Source organism: Rhincodon typus, chromosome 2 (assembly GCF_021869965.1).
Source record: "Rhincodon typus isolate 14 chromosome 2, sRhiTyp1.1, whole genome shotgun sequence".
Taxonomy (NCBI): Eukaryota; Metazoa; Chordata; class Chondrichthyes; order Orectolobiformes; family Rhincodontidae; genus Rhincodon; species Rhincodon typus.
Genome location: NC_063333.1, coordinates 97,942,765 through 97,966,682, shown reverse-complemented (window position 1 = coordinate 97,966,682; position 23,918 = coordinate 97,942,765). Strand labels below are relative to the sequence as shown.

Sequence of the window (23,918 nt, the reverse complement as noted above, 5' to 3'; positions counted from 1 at the left end):
GATTTGCACTAACCAGCAAAAAAAAATGTCAACTAAACGTAAGACAAATCTCCCAAATTTTAAATGGACCAATTTTACCTGACACATCAAATAGATTCATTAGTCAACCCAACTTACTGACCTTGAGGTTAAAGTGCAAAGAGTGAGCAGTGCTATCTAATCATGCTTCTGCCGTGGTTCATTATATAGTCAGTCATTTAGGTCTGACAGTGGCTATTGTGTTCAGCAGCTGGTATGTGTGGTACAGTATTTGACTGAATTCATATCTTATTCATGTTCTTTTTCTCTAGTGTTGAGAATTGTACTACGGGAAAGAACACAGGCCCACATAGGGTGAAGTTATCCTACAAGTAGTTTCAGAGTACAGTATAAATGTGTTCTGCACCACCAGGAGTTGATAGTCATTGGTCAAACTCAAGTGACTGAGTGACAATATAATGCACCAATTAAGAAGCTATCTTAGGCCAGGTGTACTACCACTGTGGTAATAATGTGCACCCAAATCTCAAGCCAGCAATGCGAGGTGCTTAATGGGTCTGGATCTGCTTGGCATACCAGGTGAAACTGGATAATTTCCTTTGTGACTCAAAAAGCCACAGTTCTTATTTAAACAGGCAACATCTGAGGTTATGGCACCTGGTGAATTTAATGTAAATTAAACTAAACTGAAACTAACCATAAGATGAGAGAAGAGTGTTTAATTTTTAAAACTTTTTTTCTTTAAATATGGCAAAATGCAGCCTGGTCCTCAAAGGATCAATAAAGAGAAAAGTGCACAATGAACAGCTGGTTGTTTTCATTAGTGTTTCATTAGGGAGGTAGTGCCTCAAAGCCAGTTTACATGCCTACATCAATTTCAATAGGCTCATTTTCAACTGATTTAATTGACCAATTTAAATTAGTTTAAACACTCAAAGTGCTGTAAATGTAAAGTTAAGGGCACAAATTCACACAGGCAGTTGTACATTTTCGCAGGGCATATCTGAAAAGGCACCACAGTTTTAGGCGTATCCCTATTTTCCCTGGTCCTGATTTCGGTAATTGTGTTTCCTTTGTGCATTTTAACCTAATGGACTCGAATTTATGAAGCAACAATGTTCAGAAGAGATAAGAAATAAAACCGCGCATAATGTTATTCTACATGTAAGAAATTAAATTAAATCAGCCCATATCCTTCATCAGTAAAACCGATTTCCACCACATGATTTACATGAACCAAAAAGCTCGCATGCACAACGTGATCCCCTCAGAGAAATCTTCATCTAATATATGGAGCTCTAATACAAATCGTGATTCATATGATAGCAGCTATAAAAATGTAAAATCAATTATTAAAAACATGTATTAAGTGCTAATGTAATAATAATTTAAGAAAATCAATATCTGCTATGGTTAGAACTTCTGAAGTAGTGCAAAAAACTGCGTTTTAATATTATTTGAAAGGCTAGAGGAAAATAAAAATTGAGAGTTTATATTAAGAATATTGTATTTTTCTTGCGAATGGACACCTTAACATTGGTGTAAAACCTACATTTTTTTCTCCCCCAAACACAAAGGGATCAATGATGTTACTTTGTAGAAACTCAAAATAGAGACTGCAGTTTTAGTGTATTTCACTGAACCAGCGCCTCCAACTGGGGAACATTAGGTACAGGCAGAAGACGTGGAGCACTTTATGTTGGTTACACCGCGAATTCGCCGTTACATCCCCAGCAAATTGTGACCTTCTTACAATTTATTTTATATAACGAGGAGTTAAAGTTGCAGTATTCACTAACAATAGCAATTAATAAAAATATTAAACACAATCTCAACTCACCCCTAAAAACTGCATTATTGCTGCAGTCTTTTATAAAGCAACTTTTATATCAAATTCTTTAGAAATCAAAATGTAACTGTTAAAAAAAAACTTAAGAGACAAGCATTTAATCTATAATTATATAGCAACCTAAAGATTAATGCTGTATAAATGGTTCCCCTTTTCTACCGAATGGTAGTGATTCGGAATCCGCTGAACACGCATTTTTTAAAAAAAATGTGACATTCTTCCACCTAATGTGGGACACCTTTAGGGATGATGCAGACAGCGAATGGAGGATTATCTAAGTATTAGATCTTCGCCAAATAAACAATTATTCCAAAATAACAAACGTTTGATCTGTTTCGTGATAGTGATCAGATGTACAATAGAACAAAAAATGGTTATTTCAAAGAACATTACAGTCTTCATAATTGCTGCATTCTATATAACAGTACCAAATGTAAAATCTATGACGGTGTACTCTGGGTTACTTTTCACACATCACACATATACGTGGACCGATAAAGGTTTGTCTTGAGACGGTAATGCCCAACCCGCATGTTTGATTTACTCAATGAATTAAATTTTATATCCTTTTGACATTCCGCACACTTATGTTGCATACATGTGTACTGGATATTTTACAGACAGATGTAGGAAGTATTTTTCGCCGCTTCCATGTAACCCCTTAGTAATCTGCAATATATAAAAATGAAAGCAAAACATTAACCGTATTTGCAATCATTCCTTTATAATGCGTCAAATCGTCAAAAGGAAAGCAAACTGTGTCAATTGAATTAAGATGAAATCACAGTAATAGAAATTATAGCCACATATGTTTATTTGTCAATGGTACAAAGGGAGATTGAGTAAACAATTGCATTCAGAGGTGCAGGTTAGATATTATCCGAGACTATGACATGGAACCAGCGATTGCCTTCCAGAGCATTTTACAAAGCAGATTATGTCATGGGAATCCTAAGATATCTGTATCAGCAAACGGAAAGCTGTTCACCTTATTAAAAAAAATACATCTTTTGAAGCTGACACAGGCACAAATTGCTCATCGCTGGAACATACAGTAAACTTGCGGCACGGGCATGCAATGCTGTTGATGCTGACCTTTCCCCACTATAGTAGTTGGCACCTACTACGCCATCACTGGTAACACCTTTAGTGTTATAGCCCGATGCCGACTGTGATTTTGAATATATCAAAACCTCACCTCAACCTAAGATGCCAATGTGGGTTAAGGAACAATTTTGAAGAACAATTGTTTTCTTTTTTCAAAAAAAAGTTATAGTTCAAGAAAATAATAGCACATGTAGATGTAACACTTTGTTTATAATTCACCTGCAAAACAAAAAAACGTCCAAAATCTATATTTGAAAAAAATCATATCGTAACACAATAAGTTTCATTCACCGTTCATTTTAAATAGATCAGGGCTTTTAAATTAATGTCGTTTTATTTCAAACCAAAGGTCTTCTTAGTTGTTTGAGGTTTGCTCTTTAATTCTGCCTAGATTATTGCTCGTGCCTAGCTGCAGGAACGCTTTAACAAAGGAGACTGATTTGTAGTTTCAAAGACAATTGAATAGAGATCGTGCGTGTATTTCCTCCTTTGAATCCCAAGATCTCCCTGATAGTAACAGGAGATGATAATAGAATATAATGGAATGGACGTTATACCAGATAATATAGAAAACGAGGGTGGCCTACAGCTTTATTCTGCAATCAATGGATACTATTCACAACATATAATAAAGTTACAATAAAGACTAATAGAAAGTGGTTTGTCTTGCCTCAATAAATAGGTTGATTATATTAATGCAGAGAACTCGCCCCTTTCATATATCCCCAGTTACTTTCGCATCTGCTGTGTCACTCTGATTATTGAAAGGAACAGCCACAATTAAATAACAATTTGTTTAAAAAACCAGAATATTCTGCAGTAATGTAGAAAAGCTTTTTTCCCCGCACTTCGTGCAACACGTCACCAGTCTCATTTGTCTAACGGTTAAAGCAACTATTTTTCTTTAAATCCAAGACTGTAAATGTGTATTTGCTTATTAAAACAGGACGAACAGAGCTGGCATTTTAAAACCTATATTGATATAAATTGCTTACGATTTCATCCTAGCTAAAAATCTGCAGATGGCTCTTTTTTTGGTTACTTTTTGTTGGATGAATGTATTAATATAGCCAGGTTTCGATTTTTCAGGCGCCTGGACGATTGATTAGGGTATGGTGTTAGAATAAAAACAAATAGTCGCAGTGAAGCCTAGTTTATTTTTAAACTGTAATAGTAAGTGGTTCGAAGTTATTGCAGAGGAGGGGTTGTTATGTCTTGTGTCCCAGTCCCTGCCCCCACCGCCGCCTGCTTGTTGTGTCTGGTTGCAGCAATGCCGACTGCTGCCTCTGGCTGGCTCTTACACGGTTGCCATGGGTTACCGGCGCCGGGGTACCGCTACCTGCCACTAAAAGATACTGGCACAGAAATACTACCAGCATCGGCAAACAGCAGTTAGGAATAAACTGCTAGAGAAAGCATTGCTGAAAAAAAAACACTTAAAAAATACCCAAGAATGTCTGAGAAAAGTCGGAACTTTTATTCATTAAAAGCTCAAGTGTCCAGGCCTTGGCTGAGGTGAGGAGTATCTGGGATTTTATAGACAGGTACATTGTTCCAGTGCTATATTCCGGTTGTATTTGGTAATGTATTGTTGTGATCATAATTATAAAAGTTTTATTTTAAAGTAACTGTTGCGAAAAATACTTTCTTTAAGAAAAGGTTTTGTGTCTTTGGACCACGGATCGAGAAAGTAGCTCAGAGACAAAATGTGGCTTATAAATCATTTACAGCCACGCAATAACTACAATAAGTCTTTCCGATATTTGTTACAGACCACTGGTGTAATTCCCTTATTTTAAATAGAAACGTACATTTAAAGCCAATGAGTTCGATTCTAAACTGGGATAAGTGTTAAAAAACCTCTCATTCAAACCTTACTCCAGTGTAAGATGATTAGCTGTTTCGAGTTTTTGGCTTTTTACCAAAGTAAATGCAATTCAAATGGCTGGTGGCAGAACTGTGGAAAAATCACTAAGGGTGAAAATATAATTATAGCAGCATTTCGTCGTAAAATAAGTTCCTCTAAAAGTGATGAGCAGTTAAATCTTTGGCGAATCCAGTGATCAAATTCATTTGAAACTTCGGCTTATGCTTATGTTAGTGCATGCTGTGTCTGATTATTAATTAGCTTTAGCAGTCTACAATTGTACACCGGATTCATTTTGATGCGAATTTTTCTGTCACAGTCTGTTCTTCAATAGGTCATGTTTATACTGTGCATAATCTAAAATAAAGAAAATTATTCGAATTTAAAACCGTCGGGTACAATACCCAGCAGGTACATAATTAAAATGGTCTTCACCTTCAACAATGAATAGGCAATTATCTCCAAAAATATTGAGTGGGTAACAATGCAAACTTACCGCATTCCTGTCATAAATTAAGTCAGTGCTCTTAAAGTTTACTGGAAGACAAAAATGCTCCATTTCCAGACTGAATGCTGGTGTAACTAATCGTTTTTAGCGTTATTCCCCCATTATACATTCGTTTCCTTAGCGATTAATAACCCATTTGTAATTCCAATCGTAAATTATATTTAGTCGAATCCCAAATCTTTTGCCATTTATCTCTTTCGAGAGTTAGTGACCCTGCAGTGAGTGAACTTCATAGAGATCCCCAAATGGAACAGCAACTCGACATCAACAGTTTTACAACATTAGAACAATAATTGTGCTGTGAAGGGGATGGGATACATGTGGCTATGTACAAAAGGATCTTGTTAAAAAAAAATCCAAACAAGTAAAGGTTTCATCTGACAGCATGTGCTCCAATAAATAAATAAGATGAATATTTCATTTCAGAATTAGATCTCATACGAGAGGAAACTCCAGGCTGAATTTTGGACTACCTTACCTTAATGCATTATCCTGGAGCTGGAGCTTTTCCTCTTAAAAGCAATGGCAGATCATTTCTGGTGGCGCATTTAGAACGTTACTGATTCCTCTGGAGACTTGTAAAACCAGAGAACCTCAAAACCATGGCGATACAGAAAACTCAACAGGGGTGGCTTACTCACTTTCTGTTTATGTTCTCTTTTCAGTTCTGTTAACTATTGTAGTATTGTATGTTGCACTAAATACAAAAGCTATTTCATTTCTCATTTTTTGTACAGAAAATAGATAATGGATTGCTACGACATTTCAGCCAAGGTAAAGTTAATCAGATAACTGAAGATCAACTAAGTTGCAGCTAACCTGCAATGGGAAGCCAATTACTGAAAAATCTAGCCTGGAAACTATACCTGATTGAAGTAAAAGCTAGTTCTAAGAGATTACCTTGTCACAAAGTCCAGAAACATGGTTCCCTTAAAGATTCTAACAAAAAGAAATCAATCCATTTGCCAAAATTAGATGGTCATGATTACAGACATTACTCTCCACCAGTAGCTATTTTCATTACTCCTCCTGTCAGATCTTCCCCACCATAGCACCATGTGTGAAATAAAATGAACTTCAAAAATCAAATAGCAAAAACATCCCATTCAAAACTGCACAAAGTGTTGTGAAAGTCAACCTAGAGAAAAATTAACAATGGACTCTGTAGCAATAAACATGACAACAGCGTTCAAAGATATCCCTGATCAAATCGACTGCAATATAAACAATGGCATCCAAATGTATTGGACAGAGACTTAGATTTTTTTTGTTGAGGCCATAGTAGAGGAAGGAGAACAATTTCCTACACGTTGCTTCGGTTTTCCCATTGCTATTTTCCTCACCTATGGATATTTTTCAACTTCAGCCATTATAGATAACCTATATTCGAAAGCAAACATCCACCATTGCTTAAAAAGAGGTACAAAAGTTGTGCCAGGCTATCTATCACATATGATCCAGTTATTAAACGCACATATTTGCTTCTTGTGTGTTGAGATAGCCATCGGGAAACTTTTGTTCTGAAACAGGTGGGGAGGCGCAGAAAAGAGGAAAGAAAGACATCTCCATAATTATCAAGAATAACTAAATTTAACATGGTAAATGTTTAGTGCATTAGTATTAAATTAGTACAGCTATGGGAATTTAGCTAGAGGATCAAAGCTACAGCTAAATAGGCGAGTTTTCTTTTCAAAATAGCATTCATGTATACTGTAACTACTGTTTGTTTTCTTGTCACTCTAATGTCAAAATGTTTCGTGTGAACAAGGATATTGCTTTAAAATCTAATAAAAATATACTTGCACCTTATGGTCTTGTAGAATCCCAGAACTATACACCAGGGTGTTTGGTGACACAAAAATAAACTAATTCCTAAAGTTTAATGAACACGTAGAAAAAATTTATTTGCCCTTCAAGCAATAACAGTACTAATTTTTTCTACATTGCATTACATATTTGCTTGTTTAAGATATAACTTTATATTCAACATTAAATGTGAATAATATTTGAATCAAGTGTTACAAATTTTTAATTCTTTCATTTAATTTCCATAAGTTTGTTATTCCGGAGTCTGGATTACAGTAGTTTGTTATAAAGCCATCTTTGCTGTTCTATTGCAGTTTATTCATCAATTAGGACAAACTTTTGAACAGAAGTTTTTCTTGTAAAGTTTATTCTTTGCCGGTCTGATTAATTATGCACAACTTCTTGGAAATCCATTAGAAACAATGAACATAAATGATCTGGATGCTGAAAGCAACTAATCAATGAATAGACTTTCAATGGTAGAAATTAGATAGGGATAGAACATCAGAATGCAAGTTATTAGCATAAGGATTCAAATTGACTATGTAACTCAACAGACAAATGGTCTTTATTATTAAAGCATAACAGATTGAAAAGCATGCAAGAGATAAGCAATCGAATTATACAATACTGAACAATACAAGAAGCAACAGAATCTGGTAGAATTGGACAACTCACTTTCATTGTTCAATGGAATGAAGCAAGAATCAAAACTAGGTTCTATAATTTAAAACGTTGAACATAAGCTACAAATGGTAATCAAAGTCCATGAAAATGTAAAAGCCCAAACATATTTGAAACAATATTTCAGTTTTTGATTTTGTATTAAAAGTATGTCATTGATTTCAGAAATGGAAGTACTGTATCTTAATCCTAAACATAAACTGAATGGGTAAAAATTAAGGTATAGCATTTATACGTGAGGCATAGATGGCAATTTGGGTGGAAACTTCAATGATTTATTTTTAGAAGCTGTGGTTCAAGTATCTGTTCCGTATTTCCATATTCACAAGTGTAAAATCTTCCATGAACTAGAACAACCAGGCAGTATATTAGAATTTGTTTTTATTTATCCCTTGCATTAACAGTGCTTGATGCATTGGAGTGCAGGTACTGTTTTGTTAAGACCACTGAAAATGGGTTTATAACAAAAAACATTTTTTAAAAAGTGCCTAATCATTACTTGGAAGTACTTGATTTTAAAATATAAAATGGTCTTCAAGTCTTTACAGAACTATTAATTGGTTCATCAACGTACACGCGAATAAATTTAAAGTACATTCAAGAACTTTTTAAGAAGATATCCATTAGTGTCAGAGTCTAAATAAAAGACAATTTAAAGTGCCTCCTCATAGGACTGCAGTCAAAATTAGAAAAAAAGTCAATGATTAATTTGAACTGGAGGCATATCTTTTAACACACTGCAATCCTAAACTAGTGACAAAGATCAGTGCTGTATGTTAACTACACTGGAAATTTCTAAATCTTTTGCACTGGTTTAGTCGGAGATGTTACCCATAGGTTTCAACGTCCTTCAAGTGGTCTCAAGCAAAATTAATAAAAATATAGATAAAATAAACACACCACCATATATTTTTTTAAAAATCAGGAGGTATTAAACAGAAAATCACAGAAGAAACAGTTCTGAAATTGTATCACGATAACCACCTATAGATGTGCAAAGTGATCCATTGAGAAAGGTAAAGACCAATTTCACTTGATTTATTGAAAATACAATTCAATACTATGTCAGAGGAATTAGTGTCACAGAAGAAGAAAGGAAAAATTTAAAAAAATTTTCCGTCATCACTGTGCTCATTTAAAAATAAGTGTCTCAACCTCTTATTGCAATTTTCTACATGTACACAAGCAAACAATTTCAAACTTTCTACAGAATCAAAGAATCGAGATCATATTTTGAAATTTCCTGAAAAAATGCAAGTTTTAGAAATAATTTTTGTACCCTATCTGAACGTCAGCCTTGGTTGTTACACAATACAATATTTTACAGATGTACTGGCAGTATTAGGGGAACCCAAAATCATTGCAAGATAATAGAAAGGGTTCAGCATTTTTAATCCTGCTTACGTGTTATTGCAGCAGAAAACTGGTTTTGAGGAAATAGAAGTGATGGCAATTTATAGTCGAGTTTTGCCCAAGTGCGCCACAGCATTTAAATTGCATTCTGAAGTCCACTAAGCTGTCGAGCAATGTATGGTGCAGTACTACCACAGCCTGTTAATTGGTCTAGACAAGCCAGAACGACTTTCATAACCACCTAATGCCATATGGTCAGGGAGAACAGACCTCTTGACAAACTGAGTGTTAATGGCCTACAGCAGTGCTGAGAAAGAAAGAAAGAGCCTGTGTACAAAAACTTCAGATTTGGTTCTCCTGCTATTAAACATGCGCGCTTGTTGACTGTTTAAGCTTTTGCAACTATTTTGCTTCACAGAGCATTCCATCACATCAGTCTCCAGAATAGTAAGAATTCCTGCAACTTACCAGACCATTGATTCATTTCATATGTCAAATTATCAATGATTCACCATAAATCAGAACAGTTCACAAATCACACACATTTTTGCCAAATTTAATAAAGTAATAAAGGTACAGTAGTACACACATCTGTAAACATTTATGCTTGAAGAGTCTATAGTGGACAAATCAATTGAAGGAGAGCATGCCATGGAACCATCTACAGAAATTTCAACTTTTTTCCCACAGTATACATTTTTTTTTAAAAAAAAGGAAATTAAATCCAGATTCCCAAGTTTATTTCCAAACTCTCTCAGACAACACCATCATAGCCAAAGGTAAACGAATAACAAATTGAAGCTATAAAAAAATTCAGAAAGGCCAATATAGATTTATAGCAACAAGGCCACAAATAATAATTTTTTTCAGAATAATTAGACCAAAGCTTAATGCTCCCAAATGCTTATTTTGCATTGTTGAAGAGAATGAAAGGCATGAAAAATATTTATTAAAATCCAGTTATATTATTGGTTAGAATGTTAAGGTTGCACATTACTTCACGATCATCAAAATAGTAAATTCTGAATATTGGTGGATTTATTCTTGTATAAAAAGTGATTTTTAACACTCACTGAAATAAATATTCTCACTCCTATGAAGATGTTAGCTCTCTGAAAGGTCAAAATTCCACAAACATTAGTCAACCTCAAACCTAGTGGCCATTTTTATGAGACAGCTTAGAACTAGTCATTGGTTGACTGGTTGATGAACAGAGCCTGATTCTGTTCTTACCCACTGCACTCTAGCAACAATTGCTATCTGACAGTCAGAAGCAAGGACCTAAGCAACCCCAGGGGCGCTTCGGCTAATTGCAGTACCCCATCTCAGCTAAAATCAGGAACTGTTCTTGCTAACTTCCTGTTTTGAAGGGGATGAAATTACGATCTGCTAATGGGGTACTAAAGTAATTTGAGGACTGAAAGTGATTGCTGCAGTGAGCAAGAGTAAATTTTAACAGTCAAACTGACAATTAATACAACCAAAATTTTCCTCTTTACAAATAAAACAATGTTTCCAATAACTAAATCAAACAAATGATTCTCTACATTGTTGAGGACAATACAAGTTTAATCTTCATGATGTAACTCAGCGTTGTGTAGTAAACAGAGCAACCAGTAGTACGTTATTATAGTTCACAAATGTAAAAAACTGCGTACGATAAACATGGAGTTTAGACTTCAAACAAAAGCTGTTTTAAATTGGTTAGTGAATTTTCGATCAGTTAAGTTTACAGACCGAAGTCCAAAGTTTCTATGGTAAGCACATTACTAAATCAAATAAGCTTGTGATTAATTAGCATTAAATTGGCTTAGGAGTGATTAACAAATGATTGGATGACATTTCCACGTGCAACAGATTTTTTTCCTTCAAGAAACAGCAGCCCTTGAAAAATATGACATCCACAACATTGGAATTGCTGTATTCAACATGAATATTACTCCTTTCCACCCTATAAACATGCACTTCAGTCAGAAAATCCACACTTTAGACTAATTAGGAATACAGTTTAGCAAATAATGTATTTCACAATAACAATTACTATTAAAATATAATTTTGATCATTTATTCCAATGCATACTGCAAGTGTGCATGTCCTACCAAAAAGCAGGCTATTTTTTTTTCCACCCTTCACCCCACAAGTTGCAACTGAAAATAGAACATCTCAGTCAAAAAGTTAACTGAACATTTTCTCTGTAGTCACGAATAAACATGATTTTCCTGTTCATGAAGAAAAACAGTGCAGCACACTGGGCTTTCACAGATTTCTTTTGTGAACCAGGTCCATTTGGAAGTACAGATTTGGATAATCAGCCGTCTGGACTGTAGATTTCGAACACATGCCCAAAGCAGAATGAGGCACAAAACAGATTCTCGCAATGTTCATCTTTTACGACTTTGCGTTGTTGTCATTGCTGCCATTTCCAAGCCCCGAGGATGAAGTGCTGATGAAAATAAAATAATAAAGAGGAAATTGGTTTCTACAACACAGTTAAAGCCTGAGTAACAGAGGAGAACCTTAATTATCTCCAGTCACAGAGAGACAGGAAATTTGGTCTTTTAATTAGGTGTTTGGAGTAGGTTCTGATTTTTTTTGCTAGATAATTTAAAAAGGAAATAACCCAAGTCCAACAAGATGAAATTCACATAATCAGAATGCAGATAATTGAATTTCCACAGCATTCATTAATTCAGTGTGTAGGTGTGAGCAGCTTTCTATGATGAGCTGTCACAGCTCTATAAAAATTTGGTCAATTAACAATGCTTTCAAAAAAAATGATGTCCACATTGGATTAAAAACACAAAGTAAGGTATCATATGAAATACCTTTCACAGTTTAAGTCTAAGCCGATCTTTATTCTTATGCTTCCTCTACAGGGAACCTTCGGTTAGAAGTGGCATGCCTGTGAACTGCATCATCAACCGTGTAGTCAGTCTGACCCGATGCACAGGCCTCAATCTCTGTGGTGTTTAATTGCGTCTGCAAGAAGAGGTGCAATCTGCTGTCTGAAAGGAGTACGTTGATCTGCAATACTCTGCAACACAAAACGAAAACCTTGAAAGGTTTCTGTAAATAAATGGATGAGATAGCCTGTAAACCAATAAACTAGTATTTAGTTCAGTTAGAAATGAAGGAAGATTCCTACTTTTGTGCTGTCCTGTAAAGCTTCTTTTTAAGCAGCACATTAAAAACATCAGAACTGCATCAGTCGGTCAATTTGTTAAGGAACTAAGTAACTGAGCCAGGGAGCAGATTCAGTATTCTGCTTATGCCAGGTTAGGGGATTTCAAGCATGGTAACAATACAATTGGGTCAATGTTGGCTTGCAGGAATGCGGATGGGGTGGGAGCATGGATTAGTGTTGAAAAATTCCTGAATGTAGCAGCCCAAATTAGGAGTGCACCTACAGAATCACTAATGCACTTTTAAAAAATCTAAGTGAGCAACAATCAAGGTTTGGCCGTGATGTTCTCCTTTGTCTGGTGACCTCTACAAACGCACAATCTACCAGTACGTACTCTGGACTCACACCAGAGGATTGAATAACAGAGAAAGACAGAGACACACCAGTGCAAGTCAAAAACCAATAAACCTTTGATTCATTGGTTTTGTAGTAGAACTTGTATGTTACTGAACCCCGAAAGATAGGAGATCTTTTGCTCTAAAGTTTCAAAACAAAAAAAAACAAGATCAAAGCAGTTAATTTATTACACAGCAGCAGAAATCTGCAGCCAGGCGTAATACAGCACAAAAGGAGAATTATAAAGCAAGCTACATTTTTAAAAAAGTTGAAGGAGATGTAATTTATTTTGCCTTCAAAACAGTGTAATTTCTAAAACAGAAGTAGTGATTTGGTCATTGAAACTAAGCTTTTTTTTTAAAAAATTAATACAAGTTAATACTTCTACTCAAGCTGAGAAATATCACTACTGGTGTGACAGATGCAAACCTAAGTCAGATACAAGCATAGAGTAAACATTTCCTGTACATTTCTGCTTTCTTCCCAAGAAAAGTGTGACGCATTCCCAACTGTAAGTGTGAATGATTCTAAGGATAAGTGATTTTCACATAACTCATCTGTATCTGTGGTCACAGGTATTGTAATAGAAACATCTTTTCTGTAAAAAGATACATGGATCCTTTGCTCACAGGTCCAAAACATGCTACAGTTGTGAAAGTTTATTCCTTATTGCACAATAATAGTTCTGGCATAGTCACAAACAAGGATTGAAATCATATCAGTGATTAAAAACAAGTTTATTGTCCCTTTAAAATTGAATGAACAAACATCCACCTTTTCAAATCACAATATTGTTTTAAAGTGATTAGCATGGGTGTTAAATGCTTACTTCAGCTGTAGGTAAATGTTGACATCTACAGGAGTCAAGAGCTCTCAGCAATGTCTCACATCACGGAAGGTTTTTTTTCAAATCCAGTCATGGGACAAGAATATCAAGTATTAAGTCAGTATTTGTTGCCCATCCCTCATTGCCCTTAAGAAGGATATGGTGAGCTGCTTTCTTCAGGAATAGCAACATTGTTCCATGTCAAGATGATGTGTGGCTTGGAGAGGTATTTTTTGGTGGTGGTATTCATTACATCTACTGCCCTTGTTCTTCATGGGTTTGTAAGATCTCTTGAAGGAGCCTTGATGAGTTACTGCAGTGCATGTTATAGATGGTACATGCTGTTGCCACTGTGCATCAGTGGTGAATAGGGTGCCAGTCAAATGGGTTTGAGGAGGAATATTTTCTGAGATTTGTGAATGTGTGAAATTCTTTACCACAGAGGGCTGTAGAGACTGGATCATTAAGTATGAGATACACAGATTTTTAACCAGTAAGGAAATACAGAATTATGGGGAAAAGACATAAAAACAGAACTGAGGATTATCAAATCAGTCATGATCACACAGCAGAGGAGACTCAATGAGCTGAATGGCCTACTTCTGCTCCTGTGTTTTATGGTCTAACACAGATTGAGAAGCAACCACCCCAAGATTGGATAGATTTCAAATGAAATTACTAGCATCTGATTTTAGGGAGGATAATTTACATGCATAGAATGCTCTAAAATGTAATAAACATACTATATGTTGTATGCTTATTTTAAAAAAGCTTCCCAAGGCACTTCACAAGACGAAAATTAGACACTGGGCCATGCAAGGGGATATTAAGGCAGATGATGAAAAATGTGGTGAAAGAGGCAGGTTCTTAAGGAATGTCTTTAAGGAATTAACAGAGCTGGAGATGCAGAGAATTTTTTGGTGAGGTAGGGGTGGTTTCCAGAGCTAGAGTCTAGGAAACTAAATGAACCAATTCTGAGGTTAATTAGAAATCAGGGATTGTCAAGATGCCAGAGATATTATAGATCATAGAAAATCACTGAATCCCTACAGTGTGGAAACAGGCCCTTCGGCCCATTTCCGACAGTGGTGGGTATAGGGAAATCAAATAGGAAAAGCAAGTTCTTGGATAGATTTGAAAACATTTTATAAATTACACAATTAATGAATACAAAATAAAAAGAGCTGTAAAGAACATAACAGTTTTCAAAAATATGCACATGAGAAAATACATGCCTGACAAAAGTAAGTTTCACAGGCAAGAGAGTGAGCTGTATGAATCTGTAACACAGAGACTACAAGCTGAATGGCCTTTTTCTGTTCTATATGTTGCAATGATTCTACAAATATAAAAGTTTTCAAAAGTTTTAAAACTTAAACCCAAAATGCACGAAAATATTTATTCCTTAAATGTTGCCATATGGTAAATATGGTTTCTGTCATTTAGTCATGCTGATGTATACAGCCTTTTGTTTACCAGCTAAACAACTGTTGGGAAGATGACAATATGCTATGAATGTTTATCCCAAATAGCACGCAGCTTACTAACATTGTTTATCATTCCTGACATATTGTGTTTTATGCCCGGTTTTGAACAGAATCTCTGCGGCGCAAACAAAGGATGAAATCTAGAAAAAAAACAATTCTGATTTCCTTCAGTGTTTTACTCTGTCCTTTAAAATTTGTGGCAAGATTTTTAACAACTATTGATAAATTGGGATCCTTAGGGTTAAATTACCTCATGCAGCAAATATTCTACCTCAAGTAACTATGGGACCCATTTCCTTAAACATGTTCCAGTACTTAGGAATTTCTTTAGCAGAATCTTTCGCTCATGCTTGAGAGTTCCTGTACCCAGGTTACTAAAATGATATGGTTAATGGAATGTTAGGTCTTATAACTAGAGGGCTAGAATATAAAAAGGGAGAAAGTTTTGCTGTAGCTACAAAAAGTCCTAATTTGCTCACATCTGAAATACAGTGTGCACCACTGGTCCTGCACCTTACGAAAAACCCTTAATTGTATGGAATGTTATGAGAATTCCAAGGCTTAGATCTTAAGGAATTGGATAAACTAGGTTTATATTCCCTGGTATATAGTTAGTCAAGGAGTGAATTAGTTGAGTTTTTTTTAAGAAAGGATTTTGAAACGAGCTGATAGGATATATAAAGAATTGTTTTCCACTGGCAGAGAAGTCTTGGATAAAGAAACACCACCTTAAAAGAAGAACCAGGTCGTCCAGGAGAGAATTTAACAGTGTTCTAAATGTGAAGGGTGTGCACTCTCTTGCACAACAAGCAGTAGTTGCTAGCCTAGTTCGTTTTAAATGAGAGAATGATTTACTATTAAATGAATACTGAAGTAATATTAAGAAACCATCCACACTGCCAGAAGTTACACATTTTAGGAGTTGGCTAAATTAGGAAGACTGTAAATAGATATTTCCCAGCTATTAAATGGCGCCACTTAGAGGCCAAATGGTGACAAGTCACTGCTGCAGGAACAGGGTTTGGACAATAATCCTTAAGATTCACTGCAAAAAATGTTGAAACAGCTATTGCCTTTCCCAAAATATTAATGCTGAATTTGAGCCTTAATACTAGCCATGATCCAAACAATGTTAACTTCACATATGTTGTCTTTTGAGCATTCACCTAAAAAGGATTTCAAATTGAATCAGAGATAGTAGGAACTGCAGATGCTGGAGAATCCGAGACAACAAGGTGCAGGGCTGGATGAACACAGCAGGCCAAGCAGCATCATAGGAGCAGATTTCAAATCACTACTGTCCCCTAGTACAAACTTCTAGAATGCTTTAGGAAATGTTTTCCGTTAACCGGGGAATGCGCACACTTTCTCACAATGAGGTTTATCGCTCACTATGTGCCAAAAGATTTTTTTCTCTCCTGTGTACAGCTTCAGATGTAATATACATGAAAAATTGATTGAAAATGTATTTTGTTTTATATAACCCTTTGAAGTCCCTGCTAATGGTGAGTGGGATGATATACTTAGAACATGGTCACAGCAATGTTCATGTTCAAACATATGCTAATATGCACTTCCACTCACTCAATCTAAAATCTAACCATTTCAGTACAGAGAAATTGAGTGAAATCTGTTGTTACATTACCAAAGACAGACAGAGCTACACATTATCAAGAGGAGCAAGTTTACAAAATGAAAGCCACAGTTCTTACCCTTGATATATTTATTTAGGGGAATAGCCTATTAGAGATTTTTGTTTTCTGACCAATGAACATAGTATTGAAGTGCGAAAACATAACATCAGAATATAATAAAATAAAGAATTGCAGACGATGGAAATTGGAAACAAAAACAGAAATTTCTGGAGAAACTCAGCAGGTCTGGCAGGTTCTGTGGGAAGAAAACAGAGTTAACATTTTGAGTTAAGTGACTCGAAACATTACCTCAGCTTTCTTCTCACAGATGCTACCAGACCTGTGGAGTTCCTCCAGCAATTTCTATTTTACATCAGTATTCAATGTAGCTACTAAATAAAACTATTGTTTAAAAGACTGATTAGTTCCTATCTGTAATTTGGTTGTAGACGAGAGTAAATTTCCTCATGCAGGTGGCATTTTGTGATTGCCAGTTTCATTTGATTGCCATTTTGGAATTAATTTCTGTCCCAAGTACTTCCACTCCCATGAATCTAGTTGCGAGGATAAATATTTGAAACAGAATTGCATGTTCTTGGATAAACCAGTAAATTCATTAGAGAGAAAAAGAAAAAAAAAACCCGAAAGAACTGCAGATGCTGGAAATCAGGAACAAAAACAGAAGATGTGGGGAAAGCTCAGCAGGTCTAGCAGCATCTGTGAAGAAAAAATCCAGAGTTAACATTTCTGGTCTGGCGACCCTTCCTCAGAACAGTTCTGACAAAGGGTCACTGGACACGAAACGTTAACTCTGATTTTTTTCGTTACAGATACTGCCATATTCACTAGAGGTTTAGTGCTATATTATGGTATTTTAACACAGCAGAGGTGTGGGTGGGGTAACAGTGAAATGCAATAGAGAGATTAAAAATTCATTCTGTGCACGGGATGAAATCTATAACCTTCCAGATTGTCCATGGCTGTATTGAGCTAAAAGCTGTGGGTGAAGTACTAGCTTCATTTAGGTACTCATGGTATATTTTGAGGTATTATTTAAGAGCAAACAAGAAATGCATCTTGCGCAAATATGAAATTATAATCAATCTAAAAAAGCTGACTAGCACTACAAAAAAAACTAAATAAAATTTTGGTGCTGTCATGGGTCTAAATTTTAATTAAAAATGTGTTGTTTGAGATACTCCATCTTTAATGTGAACCAAAAATAGTTAAGTAAGACCATGCAGCATGTACATCAAACACTTGGCTGTCAGGGGTGGGGTTGGGTTGGGTGGGGTGGGATGAGTTAAAGAAGAATTTATTACTGTGTATGATGTGTTACTTAAAATCTGGAAGAAGATTATTAGAGGTCGACTGAGAACAAGGAGGAGAAGCAAGTGTACCTTTTCACTTTATATTTTAAAAAGTGATTGGCCAAAATTTCTTTAAAAAAGAAAAATTTTTCATGTCTTGGAAACAAATTGAAAACATCCTCACTACTTGCACACTTCAGTTTTATTAACCGACAGAATTGTAGAACAGTGTCACTGATTACAGCGAGTATAATGACTTGATACCGACATGTAAATTGGTTAGTAACTGGCCCAAACTGCCAGCTGGATGTTTGGCAATAATTTCATTTGATTTGCATCTCAACAGACGATACTCCTTCTCTCCCACTATTTACTTACCTTGAAAAATCTATAGTTAAGAAAACTCAGCTGAAATGAATACAGAAGACCTAAAAGGCACAGTTCCAATCGATGAGAAATAAACCAGAGACTAAATGGAATCATCCAGTAAAAAAGGTTACTCTTGTAACTTCCAGGAATGAGATCTGATATTATACCGTTATTCAAACTAAGAGGCTGCAGTTTGTTTTGAAATACCAGCCAGGAGATTTTCTAGCTATATTCTATTCAATGCACCATCTGGAGATGGAGAGATCCATATCTTACTGGTGCTGCAGTACTTTCAGTCAAGTCAAAGCCAGACAGTGACTGTGTGCAGTGAGGCATAACACACTCTACACTGCCTGACAAACATGGCACCATCAAGAATCACTTGCCAAACAATAGGGTATGGGTTTATTTTTTAAAAAAGCAGCTTTTGAACAATTGCACAAAGCTTGACAGTATTCACAAATGGTAGTTTATCACTGACACTATTATGTTTGGAATATATCCAGACTGGTGGGCAAGTCTAGCAAGCATTAAATTCCAAGCCAGCTCAGCCAGCCTCAAATCTAGGGCAGTGATTGCCGCACAATAATAGTAGTACTGATTTAATTATCCTGGACTGCATTGTCCGAATTCAAAATTAAAATTATATTAAGAGAAAATATAGAAATGTCAACACTACTTGGGTGGAGTCCAAATCCTGACTCTGGCTCAGAAGCAATTCACAATGAGTCCTGTATTCTGCTGTGACTCCATACTGAAGGTAGAATTGCTCACACATTATAAAGACAATAATTTCTATCAAGAGCCAAATGTTTACGATCAGACAATTCATACAAGGCTAAATCTGCATAAATTAAAGAATCAAGATCAGTAACTATTAACAGTGTCAAACAAACTGGTTAGCAATGACAATTTGCCAAAAACACATTGTGGGTTAGATTCTGTGGACATAAATTGTGCTTTGCAAATTGAAATTTTCTTTAATTTTATCGTTCAAATTTTCTAGCCTTTTTTAAACCAAAACATTAACTAACTTGAAAGAAATCACTTCATTAAAATAACAGGGTGGGAACTTCACACTACTACAATCATGTGTGTTACTACCACCGCATATTAGAACCAAGGATTCCATTACCTTCATCGTGCTGCTTTTTTAGACCTGTGCATTTGTCGTTTATTACATTAAGACCTTACCCACTCCCCCAGGTCAACTTGTTCTGATAAATTATTACACACATCTAAAGCAAGTGGGAGTTGAATCCCAGCCTCCTGGTTCAAGAGTAAGAACACCACCCCTGCACGACAAGACCATTCAGAAGCACAAAGGCACCACCTGGTTGCCACCATAAAACAGCACCACCGACAACAATTCAAGAGTAAAACAGCACTACACTGGTGAATGAGAGCATCACCCCCTCAAGTTCTCCTTCACGGTACACACTATTCTAACTTCTAACAGAATTGCCACAATGCAGAGGAAGCCATTTGGCCCACTTCTGTTGCAAGTGCCAATCTCCTGTCTTTTCCTCATAACCCTGCACATTGTTTAGATAGAAACAATCACCCAATGGCTTCTTGAATGCTTCATTTGAACCTGCGTCTACCACACTTCCAAGCAGAGCATTCCTCAGCTACTCTTTGTGGGAATTCATATTTTCTCACCTCACACCTACATCTTTTGCAAATCACTTTAAAACTGTGCCTTCTGTTTCTCAATCCATTTAAGTGGGAATATTTTCTCCCTATCCACTCTGTCCAGACCCTTCATATTTATGAAAGTTTTGACAAAATCCCCTCTGAACTTTCTCTCCAAGCAAAAACAAAATCCCAACTTCTCTGATTTTTCATGATCAAAGTGTCTCATCCTGGAACCCCATTCAATAAACTGCTTTTGCACTCTTGCCAAAGCATTCCCATTATTTCCGTAGCGTAGTGTCCAGAATAGTACACATTACTGCAGTTAAGGTTTAACCAGTGTCTTAGACAAGTTCATTGTGACTTCTCTGCTCTTGTATTCTATTTGTTTATGAAGTATGGAGTGCTGTATGCTTTATTAATAGCTCTCTCTACCTATCCTGTCACTATTAATGATTTACGTGCATACATACCCAGGTCTGTCTGTTTTTGCACACCATTTAGAATAGTTTTTTTTTTAAGTTTATGCTTTCACTCCATGTTCTTTGTATCACCATTCTGTCATTGTGGCTGGGTCAATATCTTGGAACTTTCTCCCCAACAGTACTGTGGTGTACCAGTTCCCTGTGGTCTAAACCAGTTTAAGGCAGCAGCCCCTCACTGCCTTCTGAAGGGCAATTAGGAACGAGCAAAAAATGGGCTGCTCACATCCTGTGAACACAAAGAAAATAACTTTTGCCACAGGTGATGGGTTTGAAAAATTTCTGATTGTAGTTCCAACCAAAATGGTCAGCAAAAGAAACAGCTTCCATGAACATTATCTGGTACTTTGAATCTGGTGTCCCGTGAACTGGACATTCAAACTACACAGGCTAATGCTTGCTTTTAATTTTGTTGGAACATATGTACCATACTATATTGGCAAGGACCTACTAGCACACAAAGAAAAAAAACATGAACGTGACTTTGTGTTCACAAAACAAGAACTACTCACACACAGTGTAACGTTAAAGTTATAAAAAAAACTTGGAAGTTACTGCATGGATGAATCAAATGTTGAAGATTTTACAGTGACTTCATCTACTCTACTGTAGAAAGTAGGGGAGACAGGGACAATTAATTCCCTGAACAAGAAATTACAAGTTTAAATAATTCTTAGCAATAAGATAGAGCCTCATCTACAAATTTGCTGCAGTACAAACCCATAACCACAAGATGGCAGTGGCCATTAAATAAAAGGCATAGGTTTTGATACAGTGTCCAAAGTGTGATTGTCTCCTAGCATTCAGAGGTGTAAGTTTTAAAATACAGCTCACTAAGCCCTGAACATACTAAAACCAAATACAAGAGATTAATTATTGACTAACTTAATATGCATCAGGCTTACATTTTTAGGGTTATTCCTTTAAAATACTGGTTTTAATTTCAGACTTCTTTATTCCAGGATTCTCCAGTTAGGAGCAAAGTGACAGAGGACGCCATTAACTTCAGTGCAAGGTCCTCACTAAAGCCTAGTGACTCCGTAACCCTTATTTCACCTTTTCCAATGTTAATGTCAATCTAGAGACAGCTAAAGGGGATCTCCAGGATCCAGTAACCATGATGTTATCAAGCCAGATAACCAGTCAATTTAATAGAAGAATTTTCATTTATTCCATATCTACTTTGTCAAAACTACTCATGATTTGAATACCTCTATAGACCCCCTCTTCTTCAAAGGAGAGGGTCCTAACTTCTCTGATCTATCTTAATAACTGAAGTTTCTCATTCCAGTGCCTCTTTTCTGTAACCTCTTCAATGCCTTTTCCATTTTTCCTGAAGTGCAATATCCAGGCTTCAGCTGAGACAAAGCTGTGTCTGATTTAAGTTTCACACAACCTCCTGCTCTTGTACTCTACTTCCCCATTAGTGAAGCCTAGGATTCTGTAGGCTGTATTAGTTGCACACTAAACCTGCCCTGCCACTTTTTATGACTTACTACATACACACCCATGTCCCGTGTCTGTACCATCTCCCTTTTAGAATTGTACCTTTCAGTTTTTATTGTCACTCCATGTTCTTTCTGCCAAAATCTTTAAAAACTTAACATTTCTCCACATTGAACTCCATCTGCCACCTGTCCACCATTGCCTATGTCATTTGTCATCCAGTGAGCTCTGGCATAGTTTGCCCAAGCTTTCCAGCCACATATTCATCAGCTTTATCCTCCTGCTCCATTGCTCATTTGCACATGGCAGTAAACATAGTCTGGAGATTCGTATTTGAGTTCCCTTAGTTTTGACTGAATGACCACATCCCTGTGTCTGTCCATGGTCATTCATAACAATGTGGACAAAGACTGCTGGGAGTTCATCACGGCTGTAATCAGCACAATTTCTCAATCAAGGCACATGCTGTTCTGACTTGGAAAAATATCCCTAGGTCAGAATCCTGGAACCCCTTACTCAATAGCTTGGTACATGTACCTACATCTCATGTTCTGCAGCAGTTCGAGAAAGCAGCTCACCAATTTCTCAAGGGCAGAATGAGATGGGCAATAAATTGAATCAGAGATAGTAGGAACTGCAGATGCTGGAGAATCCGAGACAAGGTGCAGGGCTGGATGAACACAGCAGGCCAAGCAGCATCATAGGAGCAGAAAGCTCTAGATTTACAAAAATGCCAGTCCAAAACATTGTCTTTTCCATTAATCTATGAAGGTATATGTATGTGCCCATAATCTAGGCCATCCACCTAACAAAGTAAAATGACAGATTAATATGGGTGACACCAGAATTAAGGAACAAACATCTTTCTGGCCACTAGAGGAGTGAACAGCTCTTTGAAGTAGTTCCAATGTAGATAGCCCAGAAGAAGAAAATAAGAAAGAACAAAAATTTGATTTTGCTGGTTACAAAGCAATTTTGATAGAAATTCTGGTGGAAATGTTGTGCATTCTTCAAAACAACAATGCTGAAATCAGTAAATGAATGAACACAATCTATGTTCAGTTAAGGTCACAAGGACTTGGAATATTTTTCCTTTTTCAAAGATTATCAAAATAACAGTGAGACAAAGATCTTTCAGAGATAAATTTTACAACACTGTAATAAAATTAATATTTCAGCTTACTTGGTCACCATATGCATGACGTCCAATGATGATTGGCTTGATCCAGCCGGATACCAGCCTAGGAATATTCCTACAGATGATCGCTTCTCGAAACACTGTGCCACCAAGTATGTTACGGATGGTCCCGTTGGGTGATTTCCACATTTTCTTTAACTTGAATTCCTTCACCCTACTCTCATCAGGAGTAATGGTGGCACATTTTATTCCTACATTATATTTTTTAATAGCTTCAGCAGCATCGATGGTCACTTGGTCATTAGTAGCATCACGGTTCTCAATTCCTAAGTCATAACTTAAATGAAAAAAAAATTCAATATTCTATTTTCAAACAAGATCCATTTGAAACACATGATACTGTATATTTATTTTCCAAAAGAATATTTATGTACTTCTCCTTTGAAAGCACACAGGGTTTCAGATTATTACTGCACCAGTGAAAGGTTTTCTATGTCCATTCAAAAGTGACTGGAGTTTCTGTTCAGATTCAAACACAAACTTAAACCTAAAATAGAAGTCTAAAGGAACAGTTCCACTGTCTATCCACTATTAAAGGCAATTGTATTCCAGAGCCAAATCTCAGGTTTCAGCATAAAACAATAAATTTAATGTAAACATTAATTTTGTTTATATTGTACTGCTTAAAAATGTTCCATAGTGCAAGATTTTCCAAATTATTTTGTATATGATCAGGATGGCAAAAAACTGGAATTAGGAATTTAGTAAAAATTTATTTGAAAATTACCATTGCTTTACATTTCTTCTTAAGTTAACCATCAACTTAAATGTAAATGTGTTTATTCCTTTTCCTGTAAAAAGTATAAAATTTAGTAACTGGATTGCTGTCAGTTTTCTACAAAGCTATCTCTTGACAT

General features: G+C 36.0%; 1 protein-coding gene and 1 long non-coding RNA gene across 13 annotated transcripts in view; one reads left to right on the top strand and one right to left on the bottom strand.

Moving 5' to 3' along the window:
* LOC125487242 overlaps window positions 1–12,278 on the top strand; it is a 62,182-nt gene extending 49,904 nt beyond the window's left edge. Inside the window, exon 2 of the long non-coding RNA XR_007265738.1 lies at window positions 12,031–12,278. This is a non-coding gene — a long non-coding RNA (uncharacterized LOC125487242). The remainder of the gene's footprint in view (window positions 1–12,030) is intronic.
* snx10b (sorting nexin 10b) overlaps window positions 9,694–23,918 on the bottom strand; it is a 69,353-nt gene continuing 55,128 nt past the window's right edge. For all 12 annotated transcript variants that reach the window (XM_048617803.1, XM_048617810.1, XM_048617817.1 and 9 more), the window contains 2 exons: window positions 11,980–12,188; window positions 9,694–11,597 (listed from right to left, as the gene is read on the bottom strand). In XM_048617803.1, the coding sequence (XP_048473760.1) occupies window positions 12,014–12,188 (175 nt within the window). In that variant the 3' untranslated portion in view covers window positions 9,694–11,597; window positions 11,980–12,013. The remainder of the gene's footprint in view (window positions 11,598–11,979; window positions 12,189–23,918) is intronic.